This window comes from Nannospalax galili, unplaced genomic scaffold (assembly GCF_000622305.1).
Source record: "Nannospalax galili isolate Female #2095 unplaced genomic scaffold, S.galili_v1.0 scaffold1569, whole genome shotgun sequence".
Lineage (NCBI taxonomy): Eukaryota > Metazoa > Chordata > Mammalia > Rodentia > Spalacidae > Nannospalax > Nannospalax galili.
Window position 1 is genome coordinate 233,027 of NW_008360051.1, and position 16,990 is coordinate 250,016.

Below are 16,990 nucleotides of genomic sequence, written 5' to 3' on the forward strand. Positions count from 1 at the left end.
GTCTTCCAGCTTCAGATGATCCAATCAAGAAGATCTCTTTCATTTCAGTTAATCCCAGATCCAGTCAAGTTGACACCCAGGATTAGCCATCACACTAAGTATGACCTGAGCCCTGTTACCAGATTCCAACAAAACCCAGATAATATTAACTGCTTTGAAGGAAGAATATTTCCTTTAAAGTCTAGTAAAATATACATGCAACAATAAGAGTCTTTGAAGAAAATATATCTGTATTTTATCTATAGTTTACAACAAATGGTTCCAAATAATGAAATTTTAGGTGATCTCATAGGCATTCCTGACGTGTCTAACTGAAGAACTCTATCTAGTGAAGTCCTCCTGCATACCAACACCTTGAATGTTCACCCCATCTGTTTATACATGTTACTAATTGGCAAAACATGGTCCTAAAGTTCATGTTCTTTTCTTGGTATTTCTGTCTTTTGGGGTCTTCACATTTGCAGCGGCTGGTATTTAATTTGTGCTAACCTCGATCCCTAATTCTTTCCTCCATTCTCCTACCACAACGTCATAAGTGGACTGGAGGGAGGAGTGAAGACAGGTGTGGAGAACTGTTAAGGTTTTATTGACATGCAAAAACAGAAGGAGCTGTAACAGCAGACATTTGACCTCATTTTATGTATTTTTCTCCTTATTTTATAGGAAAAACACTACTACCTGAGCCCACACCAGCTTCTCATGACAGTAGGTGTTTCTGTGGCTTTTTTGTTTGTTTCTATGTTTTTCCATCTCTGAATTGTAGCCTTTTTCTTCCCCCTTCCCTTTCTCAATGAAAAAAATTAACCCAGACAATGGAGAGCAGAAGGTTCTTAGTAACATTGAGCATGTGAACAATTGGGTTTTTGTCTCCAGCGAGCAGACCACACGCACCATTAACCCTGCTAGCACAGCTTCCCATGGTCAAATCCAGGTTTTTTTCTTCAGCACATGACCAATGGCTATTCTAATAACTGACCACAAAGTCGATAGCTCAAAACAACACACAATTATTCCCTGAAAGTTCTGGAAGTCAGGAATCTGAAATCTGTTCCAGAGTCAAAATACAAATGTGCATCCACATGAGCACCCCTGCCATCAGGTTCTGGTGGAGAATGTGGTCATTTGCTTTCACCATCTGTCAGAGCTGTATCCTTTGAATTCATTGGAAAATGGTCCCTTGCTCCATCTTCAAGCCCAGCCAGGTAGCATCTTGCTTCAGTTCTCATTCTGTCTTTTTATGTAGTTGGACCTCTCCTTTCATCCTTCTCTAAGGGCACGTATTATATTTACAACCAACCCAGATAATCCAGGATTATCTTTCCTTCTCAAGATCCTTAACTTAATCACATTTACAAAGTCCTTTTCATTATAAGCCAGCAGTCACAGATTCCTGGAATTAGGTCGTGGGTATCATATGCCCCCCCCCTTTTTTGGCCTCCTGCAGTATAGAACCATAAAATTCCCTGGTTTGGTTCTCTAGTTCTACTGTGAACTACCCACGTCCGTCTGTAGAAGTCCTTTCTTACAGTGGAGTGGAATCTGATTTTTCAGTTTCCATTCTTTGTCTAGAAGACTGTGAGCACGTGAATGAATCCTCTAGTTATGCTGTCCTGATGAAGGTTAACACCCAGAGGTCGTTTACCCAATAGCAACCCATGGGACTTACTTGGGAAGGGAATTGGTAGAAAATAAATATAGGGCCTGGGACAATCCAGTCTATCATCAACATGAATATTTTGTGTATTCTGAGATCTTGGAGTTGCACATATCTTTAACATAGCTACTGTCTCTACTAACTGGATTCTTTAGTTTATCTCGGTGAAATTCATCATCTTTCTCATGATTTTTTTCAGATCCACCAGTTACTGCAGATGGGTGGGTTATTTACAAAGACTACCAGTATTATTTTAGCAAAGAGAAGGAAACAATGGACAATGCACGAGCATTTTGCAAGAAGAATTTTGGTGATCTTGTTACTATTAAAAATGAAAGTGAAAAGAAGTTTCTGTGGAAATATGTAAGAATATGATTAGTTTAAGAGGGGGCAATGATGCCCTATAAGCAAAGATAATTTTACTTGACACCTTAGAACATATTTCCAAATTATGTGCAAATTTGAGGCTCCTAAGCTGGGGAGATACGGTACAAGCCCCTCAGGTAGGCGCCACAGAGAGGGCTATGCCTTCCTTATTTCCTGAACAGTCAGTTTAGAATCACAGAATCCAGAAACATTTTTTCTTAGTCTGAACATTGTAAAGATCCACACTTGAGGGCTTTGAGTTAGTGAATTTGATTTCCAAAGATTATAAGTCTTAACTGATTGTTATGTATCAGTCCTACACTAGTTGCATATCACACAGTATGATCAAAAGGCCTGTCTTTGTTGGATCAAATTGTTGGCTACTAGATAGTATAGCTTGATTGTTCATATAAAAACCTTAGTTGTACCAAAATCATTAGCTATTCCTGAAGATACTATTTATTTTCTTCTTACTGCTTGGCTCAATATCTTTCTGCTTAAAAGTCTTCATGGGGCATCATTATTTGCTAGAAAGGAAGTAAGGAGACTAAAGTAAATTGATCATTAATGAAAAAAATTCATTTAATTACAATGATATGAAGATGTAGTTGGCATCACCATCTTTGTGGGTACACCTTGCTCTGTACCCTTATAATATAGTCTATACTAAATCCTTATGTCTGAAAAAGTATTTTCTATGATACACAAATACCACTAGCCACTTTGTTTTAAAGGACATCTCCAACACCCAACTGTTACAGGAATTTGATATCATAGAGAATGACTTAAGACATTTGCTTTATAAACGAAGGTTACTGAATTGTGGGTACATCATTTTCATTTTATGAATAATATAACAAATATATAACATTTCTGCATGAATTCACAGACATTTTAGAAGGTTATAAATTGGGTGCCTTACTAATATGTAGGTTCTGCTTACAAAGTTGCTTATTAAGTGACTATAAATTGAACTGTGTAAATTTCCATGTTCTAGATAAACAGAAACGGTGGACAGACACCATATTTTATTGGTTTGTTGATCAGCTTGGATAAGAAGTTTATGTAAGTAAATCAAGCTAAAACATCTTGGTTTAGGATAATGATTGATAAGTATCTATGAACTATTCTGAGACTTTGTTTTGCCGAATGCATTATGAAACCTATTGCATTCTAAATCTAAAAAAGAAGCCCTAAAAATGAAAACAAATTTAAATGATTCCCTTGAATATGTTAATTGTAATAATTCTGAACTCAAAACTGGATTTAACCTCACAAAATGTCACTTGTCTTTTTTTATGGAGTCCAGCCACCAGCAAGTCACTGACTAAGAAAATGTATTAGATATGAATATTGATTTGTTTTTAAAATTGTCATCCTTTTTAGACAAATATTGATACAGGGAAGCAAAGACCCCTTCTCTGCCCCCTCCCCTTTTCAACACTGCATCCAAGTACTCTTCCGGCTGTGAAACTTTCCAAGGGTGGATTCTGCTGTCCAGGGCGGGGAAATGAATGCATCTTGGGGGTTTCTTTCTATGTTCATTAATAAACATGTTCTCAGTTTGAGGAAAGGGTATGGCCTTATGGCCCATGCACAGATGTTTTATCGAGGATACTCCAGGGGACTTTTATTGCCATCAGTGAGTGATGGAGATCTAAATTCAAGCTTGTTATTTCTAAGGAGTGGAAACCTTTGATGTCCCTAGGGACAGGCATCCATTTCATCATCTCTAAAATAAGAGGATTGATTTTTATGATGCTTTCCTTCCAGCTCCTAGAGTCTTTGCATTTTTATAATTTTTGAAAATAGAAATGAACCCACCTATTTTATGAAAAGCCAGAGTAAGCATAAGACTCAGAGCAGCCCTAGTGAGAGTATTCACTGCATCTCTCTGGGTGGTTAAATTATGTAGAAATCATGATTGAAGAGTTCTGAGGAAGGAATTTTGCTTCTGGCTTCCAGACTAATTGGCCTGTCCATGTCTCCATCTTCAGGACTAAAGGTCCAGGGAGGGCAAAGAAGGCAGACCACATTCAGTATTCGTATCTATAGTGCAGCTTGATGAATGATTTACTGGTGACTGATGAAACTCTAAAATAAAGACAGGTTATATTTTACAATATTCAGTCTAATTGTGGGTTGTTTGTAAACTTGACCCAAAGGGATCAGTATCACTACAGAGGAACACAATGTCACATGACCAGGCACCTGGGGTTTCCCTGTCAGTCTCTCTAGGTCCCCTCCTAGGCCCCCTTCATCTGGATGCACTTGCCTCTCTCACTTCTAAGATGTAGCCAGTTGTTTGGGTGCCTGGGTTGTTGAAAATGCTTGAATTTTCTTTTCTAGTTGGATGGATGGAAGCAAAGTGGATTATGTGGCTTGGGCCACAGGTGAACCGAATTTTGCAAATGATGATGAAAACTGCGTAACTATGTATACAAATTCAGGTAGACAATACACTAATCTTACTGTATTTGCTTTGGAGGCAGTTTGCCACTTTGTATATTTTAGGTTAAAGTAGAAAACTACGTACTTAAACAGGAAAATAAGAGAGATTTCTAATTGTAGCAGCATAACTGTTCATCTTGCAAAGAAGAATTTATCAGGATGCTTATCAGCAAGCTAACAAACCACACTCTCAACCTTATTTCTTCCAAATTGTTCTTATTTGAATAAAATATCCATAATCTGCCCATTATCACCTTTATCCCTCTATCCAGGTCCTTTTTATTCTATAAAATGGAAATAACGAAATAGCTTATCTGTTGCCAAGAAGATTAAATGAGGTAAAGAATCTTAAAATTAAATACATAGTTAGGTGTCATTAGCTTGTGAGTATTAGTGATTAATAACTTGGTAATACACCTGAAACACCAAATGAGCACTTAGTGCTTAGGCGTCTTTCTGCAAAGTTGAAAGTTGAGATTATGATTTTAAGTGAAACAGTGAAAGGGAGTGCCTAGAGTTTTCTAGTCAGGTGTGGGAAGTACAGTGTGATTTTACTCTAAACCATTTTTGAGACTCTTAATAAGATAGAAATCTTTCTTTAAAAGTATGTTTTTGAATGATAACATGTAAATCTAACTTCACTGTTCTCTGTGACAGGGTTCTGGAATGACATCAACTGTGGGTATCCAAACAACTTCATCTGCCAGAGGCATAACAGCAGCATCAACGCCACAGCCATGCCCACCTCGCCCCCCAGCCCAGGCGGCTGCAAGGAAGGCTGGAACTTGTACAACAACAAGGTATGAGGAGAATTAGTTGCAGTCTTCTTATTTGTATTATTTATTTTTCTTGTTCTTCTGACAGAACACATGACAGACATAACTTAAGGAAGGAGCGATTTATTTTGCCTTCCAATTTCAGAGGACAGAGTCTATCGTGGCAGGGAAGGCATAAGGCATAGAAGGACTCCATGGAGGTGGGAGCATATGGTAGGGGATGCTCACATCTTGGTGAACCAGGAAGCAGAGAGTGGAATGGGAAGAGGGCCCAGCTCTAACCCTCAAGGCCCATTCCCCGCCCCCCCGTAAGTGCCCTATATCCACCAGCCAGGCATATGGCCTAAGGTTATATAACCTTCAAAAAAAAAAAAAAAAAAAAAAACGGTACCACCAGCTGGGCATCAGGTGTTCAGACACATGAACCTATGGCCACTAAATCCTAAGAGCACGGCTCATGATGGAAGAGGCACAAATGCAAGTCTTGGTGCTCAAAGTTGACTTCTGCTTACCTTATTGCATTAGGGCATCTTTGGTAAGAACAACAGGAGATTCTCTTAATAAATTCCCATTGAGAGCATACTTAGATACCAGCCAAAGAGCTGTGCCCTTTATTTCAAGGGAAACACAGAGAATCTGTGGGTTATTAAACGGACTTGAAATTTTTTTAAATCTTCATTTTGCTGTGAGAAAATTTATACTTAGTTATATAAAGTATGTATACATAGATATGTTCATGAATAATTTGGTTTCTTACTACAACCTTATTATCTGTAGTTAAAAATCCATGCTTCGCTTCTTCCATTTCAGTGTTTCAAAATTTTTGGATTTGCTGAAGAAGAAAGAAAAAACTGGAAGGAGGCACGAACGTCTTGCATGGGGCTTAAAGGAAACCTGGCGTCCATACAAAATGCGAAAGAGCAAGGTGTGCACATCGATGATGTTCTAATTGATGATGTTCTAATCGATGTGCTAATCCACGATCTAATCCATGATGTTCTAATCGATGATGTTCTAATTGATGATGTTCTAATCGATGTGCTAATCCACGATCTAATCCATGATGTTCTAATCGATGATGTTCTAATTGATGATGTTCTAATCGATGTGCTAATCCACGATCTAATCCATGATGTTCTAATCGATGATGTTCTAATTGATGTTCTAATTGATGATGTTCTAATCCACAGTGTTCTAATCCATGATGTTATAATCAGAAGTATGTTAGACTATTGCTCAGTATAGCAGCCTAATTTTTTTTTCTAGAATAAAAACTAGGAGGGGAAAAAAACCTCGTCAAATACTTGCTGAGAGTGATTTTATTTTATTTATTTTATTTTAGTTAGTTAGTTAGTTAGTTTTAGGTACCAGGCTGGGCTTTTTGCACAGACTCCTTTTCTATGTTCATAGCAACTCCATGAAGCAGGCTTTGTTCCTCCAATGTGTAAATGAGGAAGTGGAGTTCAAAGAGCCTTGGAGGAAGGAGCATGCACAGTAACAGGTGGAGTTTGGAATCAAAACCCTGGTTTCCAGCTTAAATCCCCATCCTCCTCCCAACAAATCTATTTCTCAGAGAGTCAGACAAAAGTAGTTCTCAGAATAAAATGATCAGTTGCTGCTTTACTTTTTGTCTAGGCACTTGATCAAATAGCTCACAACACAGTAAAGCTAAAATTTTATTGCGAACTTTGAACAAATGCATAAAAATGTTTCTCCATGAGACATGTGGATAAGCCAGAGCTGTGGAGAGGTTGGCAGAACATTTCCTGCACCCTTGCAGAAGACTGTAAAATTCCTTCTGTTATTGAAAGAAAGGCACTGGAGCCGGGGAGCCGGGGAGCTGGGGAGCCGGGGAGCCAGTTCAGTCAGTGCAAACATGAGGGCCTGAGCTCAGTCCCTAGCACGCACGCATGTAAAATGGCTGGCATGGTGGTACACATATATAATGCCAGCGCTGTGGAGGAGGGAGGTGGGAAAGGAAGATGGCTGAGGTGTGCTGGTCAGCCTGCATAGCAAAATCAGCCATCTCTAGGCCAGTGAGTGACCTTATCTCAAAAAATTAGGTGGATGACTCATAAGAAAAAACAAAAAAAAGGATGACCTCTGGCCTCTACATGTATATTCACCCACAATACATAAGCACATTGACTCCACCCTGCATGTGTGTACATGCACACATGCAGAGAGAGAGAGAGAGAGAGAGAGAGAGAGACTTATCACTTAAAAACATTTTTAATTTTTTATTTATTTTTATTTTTATATGACTGTCTTGTCTGCAGGTATGTAAGTGCACCATGTGTGTGCAATGCCTGTGGAGGCCAGAAAGAGTGTCACATCTTCTGGAACTGGAGTTACAGATGGTTGTGAGCCTCCATGTGGGTGTTGGGAACCAAATCTGGATCCTCTGCAAGAGCAGCCAATGCTCTTAAGCATGAAGCCATCTCTCCAGTCCCAACACTTACCAACTCACCATTTTTTTTGCATGGTCTTTGGGGGAGCCACCTTTGCTGAAATAAGTGTTCTGTTAAATTTGTGATTTGCACTTTAAGGATGATGTTGACCAATTGTAGGAGATTTAGGCTGGACTGTTGAAGGGTTTAGAAACCACAGCAAGTGAGTTTTGGACCAGAGACTCTCAGGTTAAAGTTAGAGAAAGAGAAGTGGACTTTGAAAGGTCATGCTGTGTGATCCTGGAAGGAAGACTTAGGACCAATGAGTGGCAGTTACAAGGAAATAAACTTAGGTTTGAAATGAAGAGGCCATTCCAACACCTAGAACTGATAAGATGAGCTATTTCCCAAGGGAGCTGAAGTTTCCAGAGGACTGTGAAAATCCTAAAACTAGGAGATGCCCTAAAGGTTCCTGTAGAGCCGCATACCCTGGCTGGCACACTGTGACCAGAAAATGTGCCACAGAGGCTTTGATTTTTAAATTTATAAGGATGTTCTAGGAAAAAATTGGAAATCAGATTTTCTCTAACATATCTTTTAGTTGAGCAGTCTTGTGCATGTGAGAGAGTATGGTATATGTGTATGTGACATACACACGTGTGTGTGTGTGTGTGTGTGTGTGCAGGTGCATATGCTTGTGCATATCCACGTAGAGACCAGACGAGGATGTTGGGTGCCCTGCTCTATCACTCTCCCCTACATTCCTTTGTGTCAGGGTCTCTCGCCAAACTTAGAGCTGACTGGTAACAAGCAAGCTCCTGGGATTCTCCTGTTTCTGCCTGCCCCCACAGTGCTGGGGTTATAAGCATGTGTATAGTCACATCCGGCTTTTTGATGGGTGATAGGATCTGAACTCAGATCCCCATGCTTGTTGCAGCAAGCACTGTTATTCTCTGAGCCATCGCTCCAGCCCTGGACCATTTCTGGTTTTCAAAGTCACTACCCCAAACGATATATCTGAAAAAGTATGAGAAGATACTGGAAACCTGCATGTTGCTCTCTCAAATGCTTACTCTATAAATGTGCAAGAACATTTAGAACACATTATACAGCAAACCAACCAAGCTTCCATTGAAAATCTTTGATGAGTTCAACGACTGGTCAGACACCCAAAGCAAAGGGTCAAACCATAACACTCGATATGAGAACAGAACACTCATATTTTCTAACTGCTTACCACGGTCTTGCCGTCACCACCCAGCAGAGAAACACACCAATAGGTTTCCTCTCTCCACCACAGAGTGCTGATTCCTGGAATAACAAATTAGAACCTGAGTAATAGAGATGTGCAGAAGGGAGCACTTTTCTGATAGAATAACATTATTCCTGGCAAAACAGATGCAGGTTGTTGAAGTCTTATTGTGGCTGTTGGCGGTAAAGGAAGCCATCAGTACTGAGTATTGTCAGATAGACCTGTTCTGTGTTTCTTTTCAAGTTTAGCATAAGGCAAAAGTTGCAATCTTGTTTAGGAAATAAAACCAAAATAAATATCTATCCATGTTTGTATTTCACTGAAAAAATAGTGGAAGAAAATCCTTTGCTGAGTAGCTTTATCTTTAGTTAATTGAGAGAAAAGTAAATCTGAGCAAGGAGGTTTCTTTCTCTGCTGTTCCAGAAAAGGTAAGACTACCACAAGAGCCATTTTCGGGATTGTTTGTTCACGAATAAACAGGTGACTGTATCTCTACAGACTTGTATTTTGCAGTTTCTATTAGTGACCCTAGATGCTGAATCATCCATTTTCTGTACATCCAACAGACATGTTTAAGTACAAATGTTTGTGACTTTTGTTCTATTAGGATCTCTGTCCACCTAGAGTCCCTGGTTCATACATAGTTGGTGGGTATGAACAGGCAGCTGCTGGGAGAGAGATGGGGTGCCTTAGAGGAAAGGAAGGGATGATGCATATGTTCATTTAAATTGCGTATGTCTCTGGGTGCTTGCTGCTGTTCTCCCTGCCACAGAATTATTAACACAAGGAACCATATCGCTCTGTGCACTCCAGATTTCTCCAGATCTTCTCATTCACTTTAGCATCAGGATGGCCAGGTCCACGCACCCTCGTTAGGTGGCCACTGGTTCCCGGGACTTGCTTGCCTAGAGGGCTCCTGGCTGGGCAACTCTTTTGTTTGGGCTATCTGTGATATTGAAAATTTGAGAGCAGAAGGCTTCTTGTTCTGATAAAAAGCTTTTAATTTTTCAGAGCTTTTCTAGTTTAAGAGTTCATTCTCTTCTAATGATTATAACCAGATTATTTTATTGACAGAATCAAGGCAACTGCTACCTTTATAGGATGATTCTTGGAAGAAGAGGGGGGAAGAGGAAATACTGGGGACTGAAAGCAGGACGTTGCACGTGCTAGGCAGGTGCCTTAACACAGGGCTGCATCCTCAGTCACCTTTTTGTATTTTATTTTAGTTATTTACTTTTGGTCTTTTTGAGACAGGGTCTCCCTGTAGCTCCAGCTGTCCTGGAACTCACTATGTAGACCAGGCTGGCCTTGAACTCACAGAGGTCCGCCAACCTCTGCCTCCCAAGTGCTGGGATTGAAGGCGTGTGCCACCACACCTGGCCTTATAGGATCTTGCTAATTTGCCCAGGCTACTCTTAAACTCACTCCAGTTCAGAGAACCTTGAACTTGTGCTCCTCCTGTCCTGGCCTCCTGAATGCTGGATCTACAATGCTGTACCACCAAATCTAGCATCATAGAATGAGTCTTTGTGAATTAGAAAAGCACACTTCTTCCCATAGGTTGGTAGGCAGCCACAAACAACTCATTTGCCTTTCAAATGTGGGGAAGGGACTGTGGTGAACTTTAGCCCCATTTAGCTCTTGCGGGTGCCCTTGACCAGAGCACAACCTTCCCAGCTATCTGCAGTAGTCTACATACAACCTAGACTTCCATTATAAGAAACCCATCAAAGTCCAAAACTTCAGCACGAATGTGACATTAAGGTTAAAAAATGTGTCTAATTTCCATGTTGTGTCCTTGTAAGTAATAATAATAAGAACCTTGAATAACATGCACTATTTTGAAATTATCATATTTGAAATGTTTTCTATGCTTGGACTACTCACTCCCCCCAACTTTAAGTCATCTGTGCAACTCTCTTTCAGCATTTATTACCTATCATATGAAGGACTCTACTTTTAATGCCTGGATTGGGCTGAATGATATCAATTCAGAGCACACATTCCTCTGGACAGCTGGGCAAGGAGTTCATTATACAAACTGGGGGAAGGGCTTCCCAGGAGGCAGAAGAAGCAGCCTGTCTTATGAAGATGCAAGTATCATTTCACATCACCTCTTAACTCTACCTGTGTGCAGAGTCGTCTTACTGACTGGCCTCCTATGAGGCCCCTCCTTGCTGTGCTCCGTTTTAGCAGATTTCAGCTGTTATCTGGTTGAGAACCCTTTGGTCACAGTGAGCAGAAGGGAAACCCAGCTTTATCCTGATCCTCACTGATACCCAGGGCAAACTCTTGAGTGCAAAGTTATGAACTTGCTTTGCATCAAGTGCCCCTTATCCCTTGTAGCTCTTGTACTATTTGGGATGCTGATCTGGAAGCCATTACTGCTTCTGAGGTTACCATCAGCATCATGAAGTATGTTACTGAGCTCATATTTACAGTGCTTTCTCGGTGCTAAACATTGGTGAGTGCTTCTGTACATTGTGAGGCAGACTATTGCTTCTTTATTTTACCGCTTCTTCTTTTATATAATCGAACAGTCAAACGGCTGGTGTCAAGCATGATGTGAGGAACTGAGAGAAGCGTAAAGACATGGAAGATTCTGTTTTAACCTTAAGGAAGTCCACTCTTAAACCAGAACAGAAGTCATATATGAGAAAGGAGGTGGTAGTGAAACGAGAGTGGAGTGACAGGGTCCTCTATGGAGCACCAGAGGAAAGAGGGACCCAGCATTGTGGGATGGGTCTGTGGAATTCTTTGTGTCAGGCACTGTCACTGCGTGGTGACATGATATGGAAGGGACTATGGAAAAGAATCAGCTATGGGTATTTTTAAAAAATAACTTAAAAAATAATTGAAGGAACTACACAAAGGATGGAGAAAACCATTGCTGGGTGAGTGGATGAGGAAAGACTTCCAGGAAAAGGTATGTTTAGGAATAAGCAAATGGCCTTGGCCAAAAAACTCACAGCAGGACTTTTATGCCAGAAAAGAAGAGGAAGCTTGGAGCAATAGAAGAGAGCTGACAGAACTTTGATGCCCTGTGAGAGATTACACTTTGTCAGACTGCGGTGAATGAGGTTGAGTGGAAAAATGTCTGATCAAAATGGCTTTTTTATGATGGCTCACTTGGAAGTTAGATGCAGGATGGATATGTTCTGCTGGTGTGTCAGTAATTTTCTATGCAGAAAAGCTTCAGTCCTCATCGTGTAAATAAGGGCTGAACATTTACTGAGGTTAAGAATAAAATGGAATGCACTAGAGTAGCCTTAGATAACAAGAGTTCAGGCGTGAAGGGATCCACGTGGGAAGTGGGACAGCTGGGTGGAGAGTGCTGATGGGTTGCACATTCTGTAAACCAGAACTATCTTAAAATTGAAACCTAGGAATAATGAAGGTTTTTCTTATTAATTGATTTAAATAATTATTAATTTATGCTTATTATTTTCCTTTTCTTTATCCACAAATGTGCAGGCTGATTGTGTTGTTCTTATTGGAGGCAAGTCACGGGATGCAGGGATGTGGATGGATGATACCTGTGACGGTAAACGAGGCTATATATGCCAGACACCACCTGGTAAGTTCTGTCAAACCTCACCACAAGGGCCAAAGTTTCAAATGTGTTACTCAAAGGAAGGTTTCTCTTGTTTGGCACTGTTTCTGTTATATAGCCCTCAGCTACACACATGAACTCATATAGAGATATTGTATGTGTAATTTGTCATTAGATTGTTGACTAATATGATTCCCTCTGGTTTTTTACACTCCTAGGCATTATTTATCTCTCTTCTCTCTCTCCCTGTATAACCCTCCCTCTGCTCCCTTAACCTTTGAATTACCTCCATTTTCCCCATTTCTCCCTTAGTAACACCTGTCTCCTACTCTTCTCTCTCAGGTTCTTTCTCTCCCTTTCCCTTCCTGGTTCCTTTCCATTTTCCTGCAGTTATATCAGGATACATAATCATATACAAGGATTTAGTGCTAGGATCCAAAAATGAGAGAGAACATACATCATTTGTTTTTATGAGCCTGTGTTACTTCACTTAGTATAACAGTTTCTAGTTCCACCCATTTACCTGCAAATTTCATGATTTTGTCTTTCTTTATTGCTGAATAGAACTGCGTTGTATAAATGTACCACATTTTCACTATCCACTGATCAGCTGGAAACTTAGGTTGCTTCCATCTCTTAGCTATTGTGAAAAGAGCAGCAACAAACATGGATGTACAAGTGTCTCTGCAATAGGATGAGTTCCTTGGGTGTATGCCAAGGAGTGGTATAACCAAGTCAAATGGCAAGTTCATTTTTAGCTTTCTAATAGTTCTTCACATTGCTTTCCACAGGGATTGCATGAGTTTGCAATCCCACCAGCAGTGAATGGGCGTGAACAGGTTTCTTTGAGACTTCAATCCACATGAGCTAATGACACATCAAAGAGGTGGTATTTTATATACTTTATTCATGAATGTATTGCTTTATTATTACTAGAAAGCTCTGTGCAGATTAAACTTGAAGTCTAAACTTTTTACAGTTCTGTTAGAAATTTAGTATTTTTGCCAGTCAGCTTTCTGTGACTATGAGAAAATGCTTGGGGGAGTCAACTTAAAAGTAAAGAAGATTTATTTGGGCTCTGTGTTTAGAGGCTTCAGTTCCTGGCCTCTGGGCTCCATCTGTTTAGTGGTGTGATGAAGCAGAGCACAGAGGGGCCATATTCTGGAGAAAAGCTGCTATGTCATGGCAGCTGGGAAGCAAAAGAGAAAAAGGAGGAGGGGCCGAGGTCCCAGTATCCTGTTCTAGGGCTGATCTCAGCTACAGCTGTCCTCCACTACAGTCCTCTAATGTTCTACATCTCCCATAGTACCATGGGTTAGTGACCAAGCCTCTAAAAAAGCACATGGCCTTCCAGGGACATTTAAGAGCTGGACTCTGACAGGATATCCACCTAGCTTGAGTTTTCTTTCATGTCAGTGGGGGAAGGTCACAACTGAACTCACATAATGTAGGCATCAGACATGCCTTGTACTTATTATATATTTTGTTTTATATAAAAATTGTAGGTATCTGACTTGGGTTTCTCTTTAAATCTTCACAAGCCCAAATACATTGGAGTGAAATAAAATAGAATATGTGAACATTTACAATGATCCAATGTTCTGTGTGAGTTCATTTTAACTTCTAGTGAAACTAGAATAGCAACGAATCAGAAAATGAACACAAAAGAATCAGAAATGAAGAAATCAGTTGGGGGGAGGGGTGTGCTGGGAGGGGTTACCCTGAGTTCTGGTCTAAGGGGATGAATGGGATTTAGAAGCACATGTCTCCTCGGATTAGCAGGTTTCTCAACACGTGAGGAATAAGGAAACAAGTGTCCACTCATGACAAGTCAGAGCACACATTTTCAGGTGTTTAGAAAGCACCGCAGAGTTGCTAACGTCTTAGTCCAGTGCCCTGCATGCCACCATCTGTATACAACTGGCCCTCTGTCTGTGGGTTCTACACTGTGGCTTAAACCACAAATTTAAAATATTTGGAAAAAAATCACAACTTGGCTGAACATGTAAAGGTCTATTTTTCTTGTATTCCTCAGGCAGTACGGGACAATAGCTATTGACATAGCAATTGTATTGTATTCAGTATTTTAAACAATCTAGAGATGATTTAAGCTATAACAGGTGGATAGATAAATATGCAGGTACTATGTATTTTATTTTATCATTTTCAAAGGCTATAAAACATAAAAGTTACATGTTAATGTGGTACCACGTAATGTCTAATACATTTACATACTATGAAATGTTTAAATCACAGTTTGTGTGAGGGACTTGGGCATGGGCGAGGAGGACGGTGTGTCTGGAAGCACTTCCACTGTGGTGCTGAGGAAAGAACATGGCGCTATCCCTGACTCCGAGGCAGCCAGTAAGGTCAAAGCTGTTGCTTGTTCCTCTGTTTTTAGAACAAGGAATGTGGGGAAACAGTCATTCCAGGAGTAGATGGTGATTCACAACTTATTCAAAATCTTCTTTTCATTTTCCTCACAAATATAAGTGACAGAGTGCTTTGCCTTACATAAACACATCTTGAATGCTTTTCATGACTTGAAGTTTCACAACACTGCAGTGAAAAAAGTGTCATAAAAATGCATAAACTATTAATTATCAGAAACATTATATTCACCCCTAAGAAGCAAGACTAAGAAAATACATCAACATAGGAATAAGTTGTTATTTAATCATAAGATGTACGGTGAACTGAGTGCCTGCATTTTGATTTTCTGTATTTTTCAAACTTCTGTAATATATATCTGTATAACTTAAAACTCACACTATTTTAAAGAAGCACAAGACACGTTCTTTGCTAAGCATTAAAAAAAATCATAAAACAAAAGAAGTTACCTATGAGCTAAGCCTGGAAACAGCCTTCCAATATGTCGCTAGTTTTTTTTTTTTTTTCCCCTTTTTTTTCCTGGAGATGTTTTTATGAGTAAGCAAACCGGATAGAAAGCCTAAACTTCATCGTTGTGTGTAGCCTTCTGTGGGACTGTTCCTTTTTTCTTTTTAGCTTTATGTCAAGCCTCATTTAGCACTTTTAATGGCCCAAAAAATTTCCAATGGCATGGTGCCCAGATCTCCCCAGGCTGGAGAATTTTAAGGCTTCCATTCAAGCTGTAACATTTTTAGGAGCCTATCCAGGGTCCCTGGGTTTCTTGGCCCTGTGCCAACACAAGAGGAGAACAAAAGGAGCTAGGCATAAAAAACCAAACAAATGAACAATAAAACCAAAACCAAAGAACCCCCAACCAAACCAAACCAAGCCAAACCAAAGTAACAGAATAAACCAGATGGTAGATAATGTTGGTTATGTGGAACTGGCCAGGGCAAAGCCTACTAGGCAAGGATACCTAGAACCTTAGCCCAGTAGTTACTGTTCTGTAAGACCCAAGTATTTTGGGTATATTGGCCACAGAATGACTGCGGAGACATTTGGACTATTTTAGACAATACGCAAACAAATGAACATGGCTGTGTTCCAATAAAAAAATTTTTTATGGGCACAAATTTGATTTTCTTTACAATGTCAAGAAGTATTAGTCTTTTTTTTTTCCCCCTAGCCAGTTGTAGCTTAAGTACTGCAAAGCCAGAAGAAAGATCAGATCTCACCACTCTGTTGGTTTGCTGGTCTCTGCCTCAGGGCACCGACTAAGGCTCACAGCAAGGAGCTCCACTGCTGTGTCTTAAGTGACTTGGAGTCCTGGACAGAAATCAGTAATTAGAAACCCAGGCTAGGATATTTAGGAGGGGAGAACAGTAGCTGAGAGGGATTTAGAGGGGCTCCAATCTCTGGCAAAGTCTGGATAAGGTATGAAGGCCTAGGTGAAAGACACAAGAAATCACTGTAAGAGTTATACTGGACCCTGAGGTGCAGGTTGAATTAACCAGGAACTTGTGCATGTGACTTCATTTCACAACATGTACCAGTGTCCTACAGGTGTGTTACTCACAGGTTGACTACTATAGATGTAAACAGATGAGGAATCATGGATGAGGTGGCGGGTCAGAAGCTATTCTTGATCTTGATAGTTGACCAAGACAGAGAAGCGAGGATGAATGACATTATGATAGATTTTTAAAACATTTTAAAAAGCAATAAAGATTTTTAAAAAGCAAAAATCTGTGCATTTCTTTTATGCAGATACTAAATCACAATGAATCTGCAATAATTTTTGTTTTCTAGTTAGGAACTTGTTTGTGTATATATGTTAATATTCTTCATACAGTTTGGAAATTATTTAATCAGGCATACTGATTAAAAAATCAAGCTCTGTGGGCTGGGAAGACAGCTCAGTTAGTAAAATGCTTGCTTTGCAAGCATGAGGACCGGAGTTCTGCCCCCAGAACCCACATTTAAAAAGAGCAGGCACAGTGATACAGGCTCGTAATCCCAGCACTGGGAAGCAGAAAGCAGAGACAGATGGCTCCCTGGCCAGCCAACCTGGCTTATTTGATGAGTTCTAGATCAGAGACCTTTTCTTGAAGAACAAGGTATTGGGGCTGGAGACATGGCTCAGCAGTTAAGAGCACTGGCTGCTCTTGCAGAGGATCA

The 16,990-nt window shown here is 40.1% G+C and overlaps 1 protein-coding gene across 1 annotated transcript in view; it reads left to right on the forward strand.

The window, feature by feature from the left end:
- Mrc1 (mannose receptor C-type 1) overlaps positions 1-16,990 on the forward strand; it is a 92,781-nt gene that overhangs the window by 62,318 nt on the left and 13,473 nt on the right. The window contains exons 16-23 of the mRNA XM_008824107.3: positions 664-705; positions 1,854-2,017; positions 3,018-3,085; positions 4,370-4,470; positions 5,129-5,271; positions 6,058-6,172; positions 10,816-10,982; positions 12,364-12,466. Of these exons, the coding sequence (XP_008822329.1) occupies positions 664-705; positions 1,854-2,017; positions 3,018-3,085; positions 4,370-4,470; positions 5,129-5,271; positions 6,058-6,172; positions 10,816-10,982; positions 12,364-12,466 (903 nt within the window). The remainder of the gene's footprint in view (positions 1-663; positions 706-1,853; positions 2,018-3,017; positions 3,086-4,369; positions 4,471-5,128; positions 5,272-6,057; positions 6,173-10,815; positions 10,983-12,363; positions 12,467-16,990) is intronic.